General features: G+C 42.0%; 1 protein-coding gene across 2 annotated transcripts in view; it reads left to right on the top strand.

Annotated features, from left to right (window-relative positions):
* Nucleotides 1-16,882, top strand: part of unc5b (unc-5 netrin receptor B) — a 61,093-nt gene extending 44,211 nt beyond the window's left edge. The window contains exons 5-17 of one of the 2 annotated variants that reach the window (XM_049600914.1): nucleotides 21-201; nucleotides 2,004-2,171; nucleotides 2,710-2,874; nucleotides 4,818-4,850; nucleotides 8,115-8,309; nucleotides 8,722-9,090; nucleotides 9,205-9,292; nucleotides 9,691-9,865; nucleotides 9,947-10,186; nucleotides 11,851-12,000; nucleotides 12,572-12,736; nucleotides 13,432-13,610; nucleotides 14,085-16,882. In XM_049600914.1, the coding sequence (XP_049456871.1) occupies nucleotides 21-201; nucleotides 2,004-2,171; nucleotides 2,710-2,874; nucleotides 4,818-4,850; nucleotides 8,115-8,309; nucleotides 8,722-9,090; nucleotides 9,205-9,292; nucleotides 9,691-9,865; nucleotides 9,947-10,186; nucleotides 11,851-12,000; nucleotides 12,572-12,736; nucleotides 13,432-13,610; nucleotides 14,085-14,250 (2,274 nt within the window). In that variant the 3' untranslated portion in view covers nucleotides 14,251-16,882. The remainder of the gene's footprint in view (nucleotides 1-20; nucleotides 202-2,003; nucleotides 2,172-2,709; nucleotides 2,875-4,817; nucleotides 4,851-8,114; nucleotides 8,310-8,721; nucleotides 9,091-9,204; nucleotides 9,293-9,690; nucleotides 9,866-9,946; nucleotides 10,187-11,850; nucleotides 12,001-12,571; nucleotides 12,737-13,431; nucleotides 13,611-14,084) is intronic. The other variant, XM_049600915.1, reaches the window with a different exon arrangement.
* Nucleotides 16,883-18,437: the final 1,555 nt, after the last annotated feature.

Here is an 18,437-nt window from a genome sequence, read left to right as displayed (position 1 = left end):
GTGCGCCTGCGTCTCTACAGGTGGACTGGCTGAAGAACGAAGACGTCATCGATCCATCGCAGGATTCCAACTTCCTGATCACCATCGATCATGATCTGATCATTAAACAGGCCAGACTCTCAGACACCGCCAACTACACCTGTGTGGCTCGTAACGTGGTGGCCAAAAGACGCAGCAGCACCGCTACTCTTATTGTTTATGGTAACACACATACATTTTTTATTCGCTTCCATTCTCACACCTCACAACTCCTCGTTTCATGATGGATGTTAGCTGTGATACAAGACTGTGAAGTGTTGGTTTTTGGGAGATTGGCTTATGAATCAGGACGACATAGTTATAAAAACCATCTGTGTTTGTGGTCAGATTTGTTAGGTGATAGGAGGTGACTTGCACTTAAGAAAATTTAACATTTTAGCAGTTTTGTACCTGTAAATCCTAAGTATTGAATGAACTTTATCAATATTGAAGTTTTATGTAACACAGTGGTAGAATCTGAATGAAATATGATCTGAAAACCACTGTACTCTTTTGAACTGTCCCTAGGAACTACTCTCTGTATATACAAAGCATATGAAGTGGTAGGCAGTCAGAGAATGGGTGAATGAGACGAATACAAGATTAGAAACCTAACGCCTAATTACATCACATTAACAGTGGTGGAATAAGTACTCAGATCTTTCACTTAAAGCTTTAAGTCTTTTAAGTGTGTGTAGGTGTGAATGTGAATAGTCGTCTGTCTCCATGTGTCAGCCCGGTGAGAGTCTGGCGACCTGTCCAGTGTGTACCCTGCCTCCCCTCCAGAGGGAACTGGGACAGGCTCCAGCACACCTGTGACCCTGTACCAGGATAAGCAGTTGCAGAAAATGAATGAATGAAAATGACTGAATCTGTCACCTAAGTAAAAGCAGCAATGCCAGAATTTAAAAATATTCCAACTAAAAGTCTGGCATTCAAGGCTTACTGAAGTAAAAGTACGGAAGTATTAGCATCAAAATTTACTCAGAGTACCCAAATTAAAAGTACTCATTATGTAGAGTGACTCATTATATTATATTATTGGATCAGAATTATTAATACGTCACTTTAATGTTGATTAGTGTTTAGCATTTTGACTAATTCTATATACTTCTGCGTAGTTTGATCTATAATAATGTATCATAATTTAGTTTAGTTAATTTAATTTGTACTAATTACTAGGGTGGGGGGAAAATCGATACAGCGTAGTATCGTGATATTTTTGTGTGGCAATATCTTATCGTCACACAGTGCCAAGTATCGATTTTTACTGTATAAATTATTAATATTACAAATACAAATTAAACTAAGACTAGAATAATAAAATCAGTTGCTTTCTGAGTCCACTGGATACATTTTGCTACTGCAAAAAAATGGCTGAGGTGAGATGAACAGACTGAAAACTTCATCTTATTAGATTAAACACATGTTGACAAAGTTTTCCTTTGAGTTGACAAAAGGTAATAAATCACTATGAATTGCAATATATTGATCGCAACGTATTTAAAATCGCAATAATATTGTTTCGTGACTTAAGTATTGTAATAATATTGTATTGTGGATCGTCTGGTGATTCCCGCCTCTACTAATTACCTTATCTACAAAAATAGATAAAGCTGACAGACAAATGTAGTGGAGTAATGGAGTTTTCATCAGAGATGTATAGAGGTATAAAGTAGCAGAAAATGATATTACAGTGTACTCAAATAAAGTACGAGTACTTCAAAATGGTGCTTAAGTACTGTATTCAAGTAAATGTACTGGTACAGTCCACCACTGTATTAGTGAGCTTGATCTAGATTTTAAAATCTGTCAACAACACAGTGTCTTTTTATGACTATAAGCTCAGGCTTTCTACTTTTAATTATGCTTTTCGCTTACAGTCACTCATCAATGTGTAATTTGATGAGGGTATTCAAGTTGAACAGGATGTTAACTGCCAGAGTTCCTCACTTGGCATGTCTGTGTGTCTGTTTCTCTGTCAGTGAGCGGAGGTTGGTCTTCTTGGACCGAATGGTCAGAGTGCAACGCTCGGTGCGGGCGGGGCTGGCAGCGACGAACACGCAGCTGTACCAATCCTGCGCCTCTGAATGGAGGAGCCTTCTGTGAGGGCCCACCCTTCCAGAGAGTAACCTGCACCACACTGTGCCCAGGTGAAGAACACACTCATCTGTATTATTTATGATATCATCAGGCAAGATAGTTAAGAACTGAAATATTGAGAAATTTCCCAAATGGCCCATTTTGCAGGAAGTACCAGGATGAATTTTAAAACTTTTAAAACATAAGATGGTGTATTTCTCCTTTCACAAATCCAAGCTGTTAACTTCTTTACATGTTTTAACCCAAAAACAATTTCATCCAACCAGGACAGACTAGCATTTGGTCACGTGACTGCTTTGATTTCATCATGAAAAGTCATCTACATCATGAGCATACTGAATTACTGTCACACACCATTCTGCCTTTTATTGCTTTGCCTCATGTGTCTGACCACCCCGACTCCAAAATCATTAAAAACAAACCACAGAATGCATTTTGCAAATTGCAAAATTATGAACTTCGAGCCATTACATATGCATCACCCTGCATTATAACATCATGCCCAATTCCCCTCTACCTGCAGTGGTGGAAGTATTTAGCTGTTGGTTAGCTGTAAAAATGATTCACATCTCTGCTGTGTCATTCCAGTGGATGGAGGCTGGACAGAGTGGGCAAAGTGGTCCGCCTGTGGGACAGAGTGCACCCACTGGCGCAGTCGCGAGTGCCAAGCCCCCCCACCTAGAAATGGAGGAAAGCACTGCAGCGGCAGCATGATGGAGAGCAAAAACTGCACTGAGGGGCTGTGTGCGCGCAGTAAGTCACCCGAGCAATGTGTTTAAACCGGGGCGGTTGTTAAATGTCAAAAGGGAGGAAACATTTGGCACACATATATTTATTTGTAATATATCCTTATTCTTCAGTTGGCCCTGTAATATAGATCTGATACAGCTGAGCTGAGTTCACTAATGCACACAACAGTCTAACATTTAAAGGAAAGGGTGTTTCTGAGGTTTCTATAGGGGTCAACTCCCTAAAAGCAAAGGTGCTGCAAAGGTGGTTGTTGAATTGATAATAACAAGTCGTACGGGCGAGGATATTTTTGCTCATAGTTCATAAGGTGCATTGCATTTCAAAGCTATTCTGTATAGAACTGTATCCCCAAGGTGATTAGGCACTGCAGCATGGTGAGAGCGCGAATGATGTAGAGAGAGATGAAAAGAAAAAAAACAGCTAAATCGCAGACAGATGTTTCGTGAGGCAAAATTTAGGTTCACAAAGAGAGAAGGCAAGTGATCCACATCTAAAAAGCACAGATGGAAGGAGAGAGAGGGAGAGAGAAAGAGAGATAAAGCCAGCGCAGGCTAAGGGAGCGCATGGAGTGGGAAGCGAGCATGACACGGCCAAGTCGAAAAATTAGCACAGGGAAGAGCATATGAGAGTGAGTCAGACTCACACTGACACCCAATGTGCAGCCCGTGATGAGCTGGGAGGAATCCAGCTGACAGCGCATTAGAATCTTTGAGACGCGCATCCACAGAGGCAGTGAGATACATTCAAGTGCACACTTAAGAAACACACAAACCAACACGGCCAAGCATGCACAGCGTAAACGCACGTGCAACTGAGGGATCATATGCACACTCAACCGGATGTGCACGCGACTCCTGACATAAACAGGCTTCTATGGAGCAGCCAGATTAGACAAATACACTGTCTGATTTGTCTGTACAGAGCCGAGCGTTCTCCGGAGACTGTCAGAGAAAACATGCACTCAAGTGGCTCTGACAGAGGGGGGAAATGGGAAGCACTGTGCTGTTGAAAATCTGTAAATGTGTCACTTGGCACACTACAGGTTACTGACTTATTTATTTTCCCAGCACATTAATATGATTATTCTGCAGCATCCTGATGACATTATGACTATCTGCGTTCAGACCATGCCTCAGACAATCAAATAGCTCACTCCAATGTCTCACTCATTGTAATCCCGTTGAGGATGGGCTAAATACCCCAGTCATAAATGTAAAAATGCTTCGAGACACCACAAACCATCATCTCCGCTGCCTCCTAGTACGTTCTAATTGCTATTGGATGAATGGAAAAGTCAGAGGGAACCATTTGGTGTTTTGACGATGCTTGGGAGAGAATGTTATTTGGTTTGAGATCTACTCAGTGACGCGACCCTGAAAGACGGTTTCGACATTCATCAAACCACACAGGGATGATTCACGTTGGTGTTATCTTGGAAAAGATTGTTCCCGTCAGGACGGAGGTGTTTTTTTTTTCCTCATATGATGAACGTGATAACATACCCTGTGGGGTGTATAAAGAGACGGTTTCAATCTACATTGTCTCCCTCATGCACCACACAACACCGGCGTCCTTGCTCAATTTCAATACTGTCTTTAACTTTGCCACTCTCCTTCAAATGATCCTATTCTCTCTCTCGCAGTAATTTCTAATAGGCTTTTATTCTCCTTTTGTACATTATATAAACAATTATGCTGAACTTCATTCCACATTGTCACGCATTTCCAGGGGAGGTTATTATTTTTTAGATATGAAATATGTTTTCTTGCTTGCAGTACGTCTTTTATGTTTACATTTCTGTTTTCATATTGATGAGCTATTGTTTACTCTCCTGTTTCTGCTTTGTGTTATGTTGCATCTTTCATTTGCATAACAACTAGTCCATCCATTTTTATGTTGTTGTTTTTTTTCTTCTTCTCTCGTTTTTTTTTCTCCTGTTCAAACAGATAAAAAGATTTCTATTGAACATGCAAGCCATCGTAAGTTCACCTTCCCATGACTTCACTCTTTCACTGCCTCATTCTGTTTGTGTTTGTGCCGTATGTGTGTGTGCGTCTGTCTGTCTGTGCTCATACAGATGGGGAGTCCTAACATCTGTGTTAGCACGTGGAGCTGAATGCGTGCAGCGTTTTGTGTTTGAGCCTGTCTGTCCACGCTTTGTTGTCATCTCTGATCGAGCTCAGTGGAGACACGCCTCACCTTCTTGTCCAGCCTGCTCATGAGTGTTGTTATCCCGTCTTGTCTAGCATGTTGACTAAGCGTAACATAGGTTCCTGAGCTGGCTCTGTGTTAGCACATTGCATCAGTTACATAACAGCTTGCTGCAATTGAAAACTAAGACGCGATTACAACAAAGAGATTAATAGATGTTGATGTAATTAACTAAAACAGTTCATCTGGCTCTAAACCAACATGCTGGAGGAATAAATCTGCAAGCTGTTTTTTGAAGGGAGCAAAATGACATGCCTCCAAGCTGAGACTCTTTGATCCGTCGGCTATGAGGTGGAGGCACTTGCTGGAGAAAACAGCTGATTTCTGTCTTACTTTCAGTTAATCTGTAATATAGTTTACATTTGAAGTGATGGTAATTCCTTTAGCTCAATGTGACGTGGGCTCAGGGGAGAGCAGCCACGGTAATGCACCTAATTCGCTATTGTTCCGTTTCTGGTAATAAGTGCGGACGGCTGTCGGATTCAGTTCCATCGCGCCACGTGAGCACGGGAGCTCTCCTCTGCCAGCCCGTCTGCCTCCGGCTTTCCTCTCCTCCACCCTCTCTTCTACTCTCACTGCTGCTCTGTAGTGTTTCCTCCAACTTCTTCCCCACTGCTCTTTTAACATGGGCCTTTTCCTCAAGCACTATCCTTATCTCCTCTCTCCTCATCACCACACTTATAATCCGTCTGTCCTCTCAACAAATCACAACCTTATCTAACTCCTTCCTATCCCTTTTGCCAAATTGCCTCTCCTATAGCTCTCTCCTCCTCTGTTTATCCAGCCTGTCTACTCCATCTTCTTTTTTTTCCACTCTTCTTTGTCTCCCGCCAACCTCGCTACTTGTCTGCTCTTCTTTTCTGCTGTAGTGTAACTGGCTCTCTGGTCTGGATTGGGTATGGCTCTGCTACTGTCGGAGAGTCAGGGCTGTGATGGGCCTAAGGAGTTATCACTGGGTCTGAAAAGTAAAGCAAAAGTGGAGGTGCCTTAAACCTGGATTCTTTCAATTGGGCAGTATGGGGCCACTCCACTGTTTGCAAAAAAAAAGTCCAATTGTATACAAGTCTATCAGAAAATTGCCCTGCCTCCCCTACTCACTTAATTTATTAGCTCAGTGAACATTTTCCTAACAAGTTTATGGCCTTAATCGCTAGTTCCAAGTCTTGTTCAATGCAGTATGAGGTTCATTTTTTAAATTCTGGTCCCACTTAGAAAAAAATAGACCTTAAAGCAGGGTATGGTTTAGGATGTGGCTACCTTGTGATTGACAAGTTCCACAGCTCTGCTCTCTTGTCCAAATATAGTCGCTTCTGGCACCACAAAATCAAGATGGCAATGGCCAAAAAGCTCAACTGGAGTCCACAAATTAATGGGTGACATCAGGGCATAGGTGTAGATTTCAGGGTTGACAAAATTTTCAGGCGGAGGACCTGAAAACCCTTGAACCTTTGAACCATTGACCCTTGAATCACAATGGCTATGCCCATTTCTTTCATACAGTCTATTGGTGGGCCTGCTGACAAGTCACAGCCAGTCACTGAGCAGGAGAAAACAGAGGGAGCCAAACATGGAGCCTGCAAAGTTACGATCAACCACCCCACCCCACCACCACCAGTTCTATCCACTTTTGTTGTCAGATGCTTCTGCCTGCAGTCTAAGGAGGAGCTGTTTAATCATGTTGCTTTCCAAGATGATCTCTTTCAACCAAAAAACTGGACACCAGCTACATCCTAGCAGGCGTACTTCCAGAGTTTAAGAATAGGTCCACGTTTTTGAAGCAACACTAACATACTCAAAAGTAAACTGAAAGAGTTATTGGTCACTGTGATCATTCCTGCTGTCCATACCGGCTGTGAAGTGATCCCCTCCCTAATGTGATTCCAATGTAACAGATGGGGGACAAAATCCACAGTCCTTGTTCTGACTAAAAATGCTTTATAAAGTTAAAATGCTCGATAAAATAGCTAAATGAGGCTGCAGCAATCTGACTTAGTCACGTAAAGTGAATATTTTCCAGGAATGTACTTATCCAACTTTTTCTCTCCTGACTCCAGCGCTTTCTTTTTCATTGGCTTCGATTTAAAAAGGTAACACGACGCCATTGTAACTCAGTCAGTTTCTTGCCACGACTGATCTCATAGCAGAAACTGTGAATTTTGGACTGACATTGACAGAGAAACTGTATTTAATGTGGATCAGTAAAATCATGGCTGATACCTGATCCACCTATTAAGGTCCATGTTGGCGCCAATACTGATCTGGCATATCGGATTATATCCCCTTTTAGTGCTTGATTAGCTTTTCATTTCCCGCACAATGTTTCATTGCTGAGGCGTGATAGTTTGAAAGTAACACAGAGGGAATTAAGCACTAAAAATAGACGTTTGAAGGAGGACTCCCCCATCACTTATTTTAAAATCATGTTAGGGAGGGATCTCTACAAGCCCAGAATGGATAGGAGGAACAATCACAGTGACTAATACATCATTCAATTTACATATGGGCATGTCAGTATTGTTTTAAGATAGACTTAAAAGAAAAACTTAAAATTTTAACAGCGACAAACTATTAAATTTCAATTGCTCATTAAAATATGCTGCATGTTTCTAGTTAAAGGTGTTATCACAGTTTCCCAGAGCCCAGTGTCGCATCTTAAAATTGCTTGTCTTGTCTGATTAAACATCAAATTTACAGTGGTTTAAAAAGAAAATGAGAGAAGCAGCAAATCCTCACATGTGAGAAGCGGGGACCAGCAAATGTTTGGAATTTTATCTTTATAAATGACTTAAAAGATTATTCCCTTATCAAAACTCTTGTTAATTTTCTGATGACCGACTAATCACTTGATCTGCTAATTGTTTCAGCTCTAACTTATAATACTTTCTGCTACAGTGGATATGTAGTAAATCAGATGTTATCTCTTAAATTGTGTTTTCTTCCCTCTTGTGTTTTCCCTTGCATTTGTATCTGTGTGTTCCCACATGCATCTCTCTGTGGTGTCTTGACCGCCTTCTTTTCCAACCCTCTTTCAGCGCTGGCCCCAGGTATGGGAGTCGCAGTCTATGCTGGTCTGGTGGGGGCCCTGCTGCTGTGTGTGATATTGGTGTTGTGCGTGGGAGTGCTCGCATATCGCCGCAGATGCCGCCATCTCCATGGAGACATCACCGATTCTTCATCTGCTCTCACTGCCGCCTTCCACCCTGGCAACTACAAACCTCCCAGACAGGGTAAGTTCACACATAGACACTAACTCAAACATACATCATTTAGTACACATTCACACATAATTCCTCTTTTTAATCATCATGTTTGTTTTCACAACTTTTCTTGTTTTTACTCAAATTCATTGAAGCACTTGGTTACAATCCGCCTCTTTGTCACACTGCTATTTATATCATCCCATAAATGAATTCTCTTTATACCATTATCTCCTCTCGCCTAGTCAATTCTCCATTCTTTACTGCATTACATTTTTTACACTTGAAGCATTTGTCATGGTATCCCTTCCCTTGCTCTTGTCATCAAATATTAATTAGCAACATTAATCCATTTCACTCGCGTCACTTTTAGCACTCTCAACCCAGCCTGTGTCATTTCTGGTGATAAGAGAACAGCTCCTCTCTTCTCCTACGTCCACAGATAACCCTCACCCTCTGCATCCCTCTGCTCCTCCGGATCTAACAGCCACAGCAGGGGCTTTCCGCGGGCCACTCTTCTCCCTGCAGCAGGGGGTCAACGACAGCCCCCACAAAATCCCCATGACCACCTCACCCCTGCTGGACCCTTTGCCAAGTCTCAAAATCAAGGTGTATAACGCCTCCACTCTTTCCTCCCTGGAGCTCCCCACAGAAATGGGCTTAGGTGATGGGGAGATCCTCAGCCTGAAGTCGGTGGGTACTATGGGAAGAGAACGAGATTACCACAGCCACACCCTGTCCAGAGAGCCTGGGCTGAGCACCAGCGCCACCCTGGGTAATCTTGGAGGACGCCTTACCATCCCCAACACAGGTGATTATATATTGCATACAACTGTTTTTTCACAGGCGAATGGAAGCAGAATTCATGTGAACCACATGAATCACATATAATTCAAGATAAAACACAAGGCTCTCTCTCTCGTAGGTGTGAGTCTGCTGGTCCCCCCTGGCACAATCCCCCAGGGGAAGTTCTATGAGATGTACCTCATTATCAACAAGTGGGACAAAACGACGTGAGTGCCCTTCATCTTTATTCCTCTATTTCACTCATCTCCTCCGCAACCACGAGGCAGAGCAGACCTCGTTCTCACCTCAATCAGAAATGTTCCCATGCACGGCTCACCTACTGCGAACCACTTGAAGTTTGTTTGGAAGTTCTATCACTTTTTCTGAGGATAAAAAAGATCAACTTGTCTCAACTTCTATGCTGAAATTGGAGTGTATGAATTTCTTGCCAATTTTTGGGAAGTTTGATCTTCAGTTTGCTTCAGATAGATTTGTACCACCATGTTCCTCACTGTTTTGTAACCATGATGTTCTTCTATAAATTAAGTGTAATGTTTTGGTAACTGTTGCAAACACCAGATATTCTCCCTCTGTGTGTGTGTATATGTGTGTGTGACATTTACAGGCTACCCTCTGAGGGCAGTCAGACTGTACTAAGTCCCGTGGTGAGCTGCGGCCCATCTGGTATGCTGCTGAATCGTCCCGTGGTTCTTACTTTGCCCCACTGTGCCCAACTAGACACACCTACACCTGATTGGACCCTCACACTCAAGACACAGACACACCAGGGGGCATGGGAGGTAAGACAGCTTCTGTCTGGTATCATATAATGGATATCTCGTTGGGTTGCATCATTAAATCCTACTTCAATCTGTTTTCAGGAGGTGCTAACAGTAGGAGAGGAGACTTTGTCGTCTCCGTGCTACCTGCAGCTGGAGGAGGAGTGTTGTCATGTTCTCATGGAGCAGTTGGGAACGTACGGCCTGGTGGGCCAGTCCTGCCCTCCACAGCCTGCCTGCAAACGCTTGCAGTTGGCACTATTCGCCCCTCGAGCTCCCTGCCTCTCCCTGGACTACAGCCTCCGTATCTACTGCATCCATGACACCCCACATGCACTCAAGGTGCTGCTTGCATGTTTGTCACTCTCTGTCTGTGTTAAAATGTCTGTTTACCTGTCTTTTTTCTGTTTACCTTTCTTCTTCTCGCCTTTCTTTTTCATCATTCCTTTTATGTGTGAGTTAATCTGGCAATACTATACTTAAGGTGTAAATTTGAATAAGTGCATTGCTGGTAACTTACTTAAATGGATGCTTTGCTGAATTTTCAACCAGCTTTGTGTCATAACAATGTGGGTAGTATGTGTAATGAACTGGGATGAACCTCCCTCCATCTTGCCAGCGCCAGATCTCCCTGCTTATCTCTCAGCTCAAATTCTGATCTTGCGGATTTTCTCTGCTCTCCGGCTGTTGATTGAACTACAGATTGTATTTCCGCATTATTGTACACCCACCGTAATAGACGCAAGTATAGGAAGAGAGTCGCAATTTAGTCTGAGCTTGAGAGAGAGATACCCCCACCACCCAAGAGATTAAACTCTGATCAAAAGGTAAACCAAGATTCTGTTACTGTATTGCCTATTTCTCAACAAAAATGTTTTCAGAAACATATTTTAGTGCAGTGTTTGGCTGTAATATGAGAATTTGTGAACAGGAAGTGGGCACTATACTGTTTTCTGTATCGTAAAAGCAACCTGGAAAAGACCAAAAAAAAAACTCAGATCAAATGGTGAAACTAAGCCTGAGATTCTGTTACTGCATTGTTCATTTTTTCACCTAAAATGTTTGCAGAATCATACTTTATCCAAAGTTTAACTGTAATTCAAGATTGTTTGTTAACCAGCCAGCTGTCGTGTTGTTTCTTGGGGAAAAACAGCTAAGCTTGCATTACCTCACCCAGCAGCAGGTGTGGTTATTGGTCCGGTGTGGTGCAGTGCATTCTGGCAGTTGTAGGTTTTCTACCTCTTGAACGAAAGCAAATCCCTCAGCTCTTTTTTGTTTTGTTTTTTCTGTGGTGATATAGCACCAATTTCAAAAGTATTTGTGTCTCTCTAATGCATAGACAGCCCTGTTTTATGAAAAGTCCATCTCTCCAGCAGTGAATTACTTCTTTACAGCCTCAATAGACAAGATTTTTAAAAATATAACTACTTCCATCATGTCAGCTTTACTTGTAAAGTACGGCTAACACAGAGCTTGGTTTAGTCATGAGCAACACACACATTACACATTTGTCTAAATATTCCCAAAAATCAAAACAAAAGATCCACCACACTTGCCCAAATCAAATTTTGGTATCAAACTGAATCTCCTCTACCCACCAGAGGCAACGACTCAAAATAGCACGGCACGATACAAACTCCCTAGCAAACAGCAAGTGAGCACGCCATCCAGAGAAAGTTGGACTCGCTGACGTTAGATATTTTTCCTCTCTCAGTCCCTTTTTGTATGAAGTGTTCACAGACCAGCCGGGGTAGTAAACATGAGCGCGCTGTGTGCAGTTTACTGGCATCACATTACATGATTCCTGGCTGCTAAAGTTCAAACAGCTTTCAAACTGTTAGCTCTCACACATTTCCATTTGGAGACACTGACTTTAGAGAGCGCACGACGCATTTTAATTAAGAGTTTTCGAAAGCGTGTTTTGATATGTGTTAGAATGATAAACCCATAATAAAATTAGTAACATAAATGTGTCACTAAGCCTGTCTTGTTTCCGCCTCTGGCAGGAGGTGCTGGATTTGGAGAGGAGTCTGGGTGGAGTTTTGCTTGAGGATCCCAAGCCACTGCTTTTCAAAGACAGCTACCACAACCTGCGCCTGTCCATCCACGACATTCCTCACACTCACTGGAGAAGCAAACTACTGGCAAAGTATCAGGTGAGACACTCAAAGTGTAGCAGAAAGATAACAGCCTGTTGATAGGTATTGTGCCCATAGATGCGAACATGTCTATAGAGCATCAGCACCTTTTAAAGATTTAGATCCAAAAAACTATTGATAAATTGTCAGTAACTTTAACCCTAATAGGCAATAACTCCTAAGAAAAAAATATGATCTGCCAAACTCTTCATTTCACTTCAGCAGAATGGCTTTTCTTCTCAGAAAACACAGCTAGTTGATTATTCACTTCTGTTGTAAACATCCAAACCCTCTGCTGCATTCTCTTGGCGGCCGCACCGAGATTGCAGTCTGAACCCTCCCTGAATAAACAAACAGGAAATCTGATAGTGGTCCTAATTTATGGACAGTGTGCTAAGGAAATAAATTGTCCTGTGACACATGGAGACCCAGTTGGTGGAAACACCCAATATCAAAATAAAGCATATTGCACCTCTCCTCGAATGGAAACTGCATTCTAGATCCTCCCTGATTGCACTGCTCAGAGCAAAGCCACTTTTAATCACAGTGGAGAGACCATTTCCTTCTTAACATTACTCTTTGTTAACAGGAGATCCCATTCTATCACATCTGGAGTGGGAGTCAGAGACCCCTGCACTGCACCTTTAGCCTGGAGAGAGGGAGCCTGGCTGTGTCGCAGCTCACCTGTAAGATCTGCGTCCGACAGGTGGAAGGGGAGGGACAGATATTCCAGCTGCACACGGATATTCAGGAGGTAACGTAAAGGGATACTTTGCCAATTTTCAACCAGCTCTGTATTGTAACGGTGTGGGTTGTATGCGTAAATGAACTGTGGTGAACTTGCCTACATCTTGCCAGCACCAGATCTCCCTGCTTATCTCTTATCTCAAATACTGATCTTGTGGATTTTCTCTGGCTTGAGGGCTGTTGCTCGAATTTCAGATTGTATTTCCGCATTATTGTATGTCCACCACAACGGATTTTGAAAATTTGCCAGTGAAAATTTTATCTGGCTCTTGGCTGTAGCTTGGCTGGCTCTTGAACTCCCTCATTTTTGTATGTGGGTCACCACCACAGACACAAAGAGTATAAAAGTGACCAAGATTCTGTTACTGTGTTGCCTATTTCTCGCCTCAAATGTATTCAAAAATATATTTTAGCTTACCATTTAACCATAATACAAGTTCGATTGGTACCAGCCTGGCTCCATGTTGTTTTCTGTGTCAAAATAGCCAAGCTTGCATCACGTCACCCAACAGTCGATGCATTTATTGGTCTGGTGTGTCACAGTGCATTCTGTTTTCTGTTTCGTGGCCATCTTTCCAGCAGTGAAATACTTTTTCAAGTAACGCAAACGCTGATAAAGTTGCAATGAAAGCCACACATTTGATGCCAAAAGAAATACAGAGGTTGGTCTCATTGTGCCTCTCACCGTCTCTGTCAATCCAGACTCTACCCCCGCACTCGCCCCTCCCCTCAGGAGGCACCTGCCTGCCTTCCTCTCAAGTGGGACCCTATGCCTTTCGCTTGCCTGACTCCATCCGCCAGAAGATCTGTGCCAGTTTGGATGCACCTAGCGCCCGAGGATGTGACTGGAGACTACTGGCACGCAGCCTGGGCTTTGACAGGTCAGATCTGCCTCACATGTTTATGTGTGAAAGGCAGCCTGGTCACGCACGAGTCCAGTGTTGATACTCAAGTTCCTACTGTCAAGTGATAACTCAGAATTGTGTATAAGGTGGCATGTAGATGTTCACCGTCTGAGTTCAGATGGGGTTAGGATTTCCTTTTTTTGGGGGGCATGTAGACAGACATATTCTTGTTGTACTGATTAGAATCTGGAAAACATGACGTAAACATTAAGTTTAGGGATATGGTATAGCCATGCATGAATACATTGCTTAATGAAAAGGGATATTTCATCTCACTCACCAGCTATAACTGCTTTGTAGCAGGTACTTGGTCATCAGTATTGGACTGTCAGAATAAAGTGGTACCAGCAGTATGCAATATATAGTATGAATGGCTTAAAATGTCTGTAATCAACAATGAAGTGCCTCCTTCACTTTTCTGACATCTCGCCTGGTCTTTCTTTCCCTCAGGTACTTGAATTACTTTGCAACAAAGCCGAGCCCCACAGGTGTTCTACTGGACTTATGGGAGGCTTGTCATCAAGCTGACGCAGACCTGGTCTCTTTGGCGACCGCGCTGGAAGAAATGGGCAAAAGTGAGGTGCTAGTTGTCATGACAACAGATGGGGATTGTTGATTGGTCAAGGAACAAGAGAGCAAGCCAGACTTTTTTTTTTTTTTTTTTCTCACCACCGTGATGACAATAAGAATACCTGCCTATGAATATGCACACCCCCGGCACAAATCATAAGCCCACAGAGCATTTTGGTTCCTTCACATGCACTGTATTACCTCTGCCTCATCTTCCTTTCCACTGACCCCTGATCAGCCACTGTAGCTACATACCCGCCCATTCCCATGCGTGCTATCCCATGATAACTGCTAATCTGATTCAGCTTGAATCCTCCAAAGCAATGTTGCATCTGCACGACGTGAAACCAATTTGAGGGTACAAAGGCGTAAAATGGGTGTAAAGTCGTCTGTCATGTGTGGTGTTGGCTGTCTTCTTTAGAGATTGCAAATTACACTATTCTTGTATATAAATAAGAAAAACTTTGGGACAAACTAAAAAAAAAAAAGATGTATTCAACACACTAAAGCACGCACAATAACACAAACAAGTCAAATGCTAGCACGGGATTACTCATGTTTCAGTAGCAGCATGAAAGTGCATGATTTAACACCATCTCACCTCATGGCAGGGGCTTTTGTTTTCTCCATTGTCATTCTGTGTGTGCAGTGAATGACAGGCAGCACCAAACTGTCTGAAACCTCCTCAGGCTACAGACAAACTTCGACTCACACACACACACACAAGCACACATGGACAAACTGGTCATTAACTGGCTCTGAATCAGCTAGGCTAAGATTTCCTGTCTAACTGCTTCGACTGTCGACAAATCACATGAGGTCCGAACCCTCAAGGTCTGAGGGTTTGAGCATGTCGCTTTGGGCTGAAGAAAAAAAATAAAAAAGCTGCCTCTTCTTTGTGCTAGGAGGGTGAATTGTGAAGTTAATTTAAGAATTGGCAGATAGCTATACCGACTGACTCTTTATATTGTACCAACAAATGCCTCAAAGCCTTGGCATATCATTCCGACTCACAGGGGTGTTTCTCTGTCATCTCTCCTTGCATTCCTCTATCGCTCTGCCACACTCCTCCGATCTGTTGAGAATAAACTGCAGGGGAGCTTTCTGGTCATCCCTTAAAAGTTTCCTTTGGGGAACGCTCTTTAAGTTATTATCCATATTTGTGGATTTTTTTTTCATTGCCATTGCTGTTACGATCATTTAGAAGCTGTTCCATCATCTGTGCTTGTTTGGGCTGCTGAGCTGTTTTATTTTTGATTCTAGTAGAGCAGGCCAAATGGGAGACTTAGATGCACAGTGGATGTCTCAGTTGTGAATAATGAAATCATGTTTACTTGTTATTTTAAATATGGTGCATCTATTCAAAATGTAATCTGTAAACCATGATTAGAGGTGGTCAGATATCCAGGTGAATATACTGTATGCTGTATTGTAGGCGTTTTGCTTTACTGTAACTGAGGGCAGTTCCCATTGTTCAGAGATGGATGTTAAAGAATAGATTAGCCTTGAATCAGCTAGGCAGCAAGGGACCATAAAATTTACCTCAACACTAACTGCATTATGTTTCTCTGTCCACCACTTATCTGTGTGTCCATCTGTCTATCCACCGCCCTGTAATTCATTATTTCTCCCGTTTCAATTTGATGACCTATTGTTACCTTTCTACGAAGCCGCCTGCTTTGTGGTCAGGGTCCTCAAGCTTTCTACATTATCAATGTTGTTCTGTCACTTATTGTTAGACGGGAATTGAAATGCTTTCATCTGTAACTTTGTCATTACTTAAGTTCTCTGTGTTATTGAGTCTTTTTATCCCTCAAAGCAAAAAAAAAAGTGTTCATATCATTGAAACCACAAAAACCAAAACACAGGCAGTATCCCTCCTCTCAGCAGTGAGTCATGTCACTGTTTTGTGTGAATGAACTGAAAAACATAAGTGTGTGTGTATGAGTGTGTGTTGAGTGAGTGGGTATGTGTGGGCAGGTGGGTGTGCGTGTACAGTATGTGCACACGCTCAAGATCTGTCATTTCTCTTTGTAAGTGCTATGCAAGTACAAAAGAAAAGCAAAGCATTTTGACTTCTTTTGTTTCCTGGAAGAGTAATTCTATTTTTTCAGATCAGGGCATTGACAGGGTTTTGATTTTGTATCCTAAAGTGGTTTAAGAGAGGTTTAACATTTTTTGGTTCTGGTGGGATGTGTGGGAATTCTTCATCTGGATCGGAAGGATTGGATCACCGACCAAGGAAGCTAACTATTGGAGAAAAAAAAGCACATGTGGGAGAACAAAACAAAGTATGGTGCAATGGTTACAAAACAAATTGTGATTACCATCATGAACTCGTGCCCTGCAGGTCTTTGCCCGTGAGGAAGTATCTGAACACGACTAGTTCAGAACTTTGGATCCCTGAACACTGCAGGACAATTTTTCTTTCCTCGAATCTTGTTACAGAGACTGGCTAGCTGTAGACTACAGTGTTTATTCGTCCAGATTTCTTGAGTATCTGTTGGATCTTTGGCCATAGCTCTGGATAATTTATGCCGGAGCTGGACTGGATTCCTCCTCACTCCCATCAAAGAGAAAAATTTAGCCTTTGTTCAAGAAGTCAAGACATTTTTATGGGAAAAAAACAAAATGGATTCAGTGACATTATTTTATCTCTGTAAAGTACCAATTGTAAATAAACGTCTAGCCTTCTTACCTGTAACTAAATATAATTTTTATGCAATAAATTATATTTCTTAGTTTAACAATAGTGTGTGTTTTGTTGTTATTGAATTAAAACTTGTTATTGCAAAAGCAAACACTTAGAGAGCAGCTTGAACTAAAATCCATAGAGTAAATTACAGGCTTCTTTGAAGCACCTTGGCACAACACAATCACTAAATAAATGGCATCTGTGTTTTTATCAATTACACCCTATTTTCACAGAAAATACAGAGCTACTCAACCTGCCCCTCTTCCCATCACACCTCATTGGAAAATTCCCTTTAGGTCCATTTAGCTTTGAAAGCTTTTAACTGGCAGGCTGTCCAGCCTTCAAATTAACAAGGTTTTAGAGACGCTAATAGTGTCCTTTAAGGATTGACTCTGGGTGCTCAGATCGAGCATTCTAACCTCAGCTTTTTTACGAGTGCAGGATGTGTGGGGATTTGTCAGATTAGGCTCTTATATTGAGAACAAATATCCCAGTGCTGGAGTGAGAGTGCACTGCAGTATGGTCTTAATGGCGGGCAACACTTTGCACCTGTTTCATTAGATGCACCGTTAATTGTGGACAGATATGCCACCCTCCAGTGCATGACTTAATCGAACCTTTCATAATGCATAACGTGATGGTACAGTACAAAAGCTGACTGCAGACTCAGTCCACCCCCTCACCTCTACACAAGATGCTTTTGTTACTTTTTATGGAATAAATCAACAGTGGGAATAAAATTAGTTTGAAGACGTGTAAAAAATATCTAGAGAACATGCTGCAGGTGATACCAGGACATACACATACACGATACAGAACATTTACAACAGATTTTCCTCTGCATTATAACATGATAATAGTAATTTCTGAGTCCACCTAAGCAGAAATTAAAATAAATATATGCACTGATATATACACTATCTAAGGTTTGCAGTGCAATTCTATGAAAGCCTTTCATCAAAACATACATATCTATTCACTGCTTTGAATTATAACCTGCAGAACAAGTACATGGAGGATGTATTTGATTTTAGGCTTACAGTGGAAAAACAAACAAACACATTTTTGGAGTGTATTTTTCTCGCAGATTGTTCTAGCACAATAAGATGTGTTGTTGCCAGGGGAAAACAGCAGTTAGGCAGCTGTGCTTTGGACGGGCTCCACATTTGGACAGTGATTCATTTGATAATGATTAGTTTAGTCCAGTGGTGTCCACCTATGTGTCACAGAGTCACAGAGTACTGTCAGAAGGTTTCAGTCCAGTCATAGACAGATAACCACCTGGTGTCATGCTTCACTGTGAAGTGGATGTATAGTCCTTTTTTTCTCTTCTTACAGGTGTTGTATTTATTTATTTATTAATTTTCCACATTCCGGAGTAGTACCAATAAGCACATGACTGACTGTGTGATATGCTGGCCTATTCTGCCCTCTTCTGGTGAATATCATGAGTTACCCACACTTCTCAGCAAAGGACAGTAAACTCAATGGTGCAATATAATCAAAATTAATTCTGGCATATTTTTAAATAAACAAAA

This window comes from Epinephelus fuscoguttatus, linkage group LG16 (assembly GCF_011397635.1).
Source record: "Epinephelus fuscoguttatus linkage group LG16, E.fuscoguttatus.final_Chr_v1".
NCBI classification, from domain to species: Eukaryota; Metazoa; Chordata; class Actinopteri; order Perciformes; family Serranidae; genus Epinephelus; species Epinephelus fuscoguttatus.
This window is presented reverse-complemented; position numbering and strand designations above follow the sequence as displayed.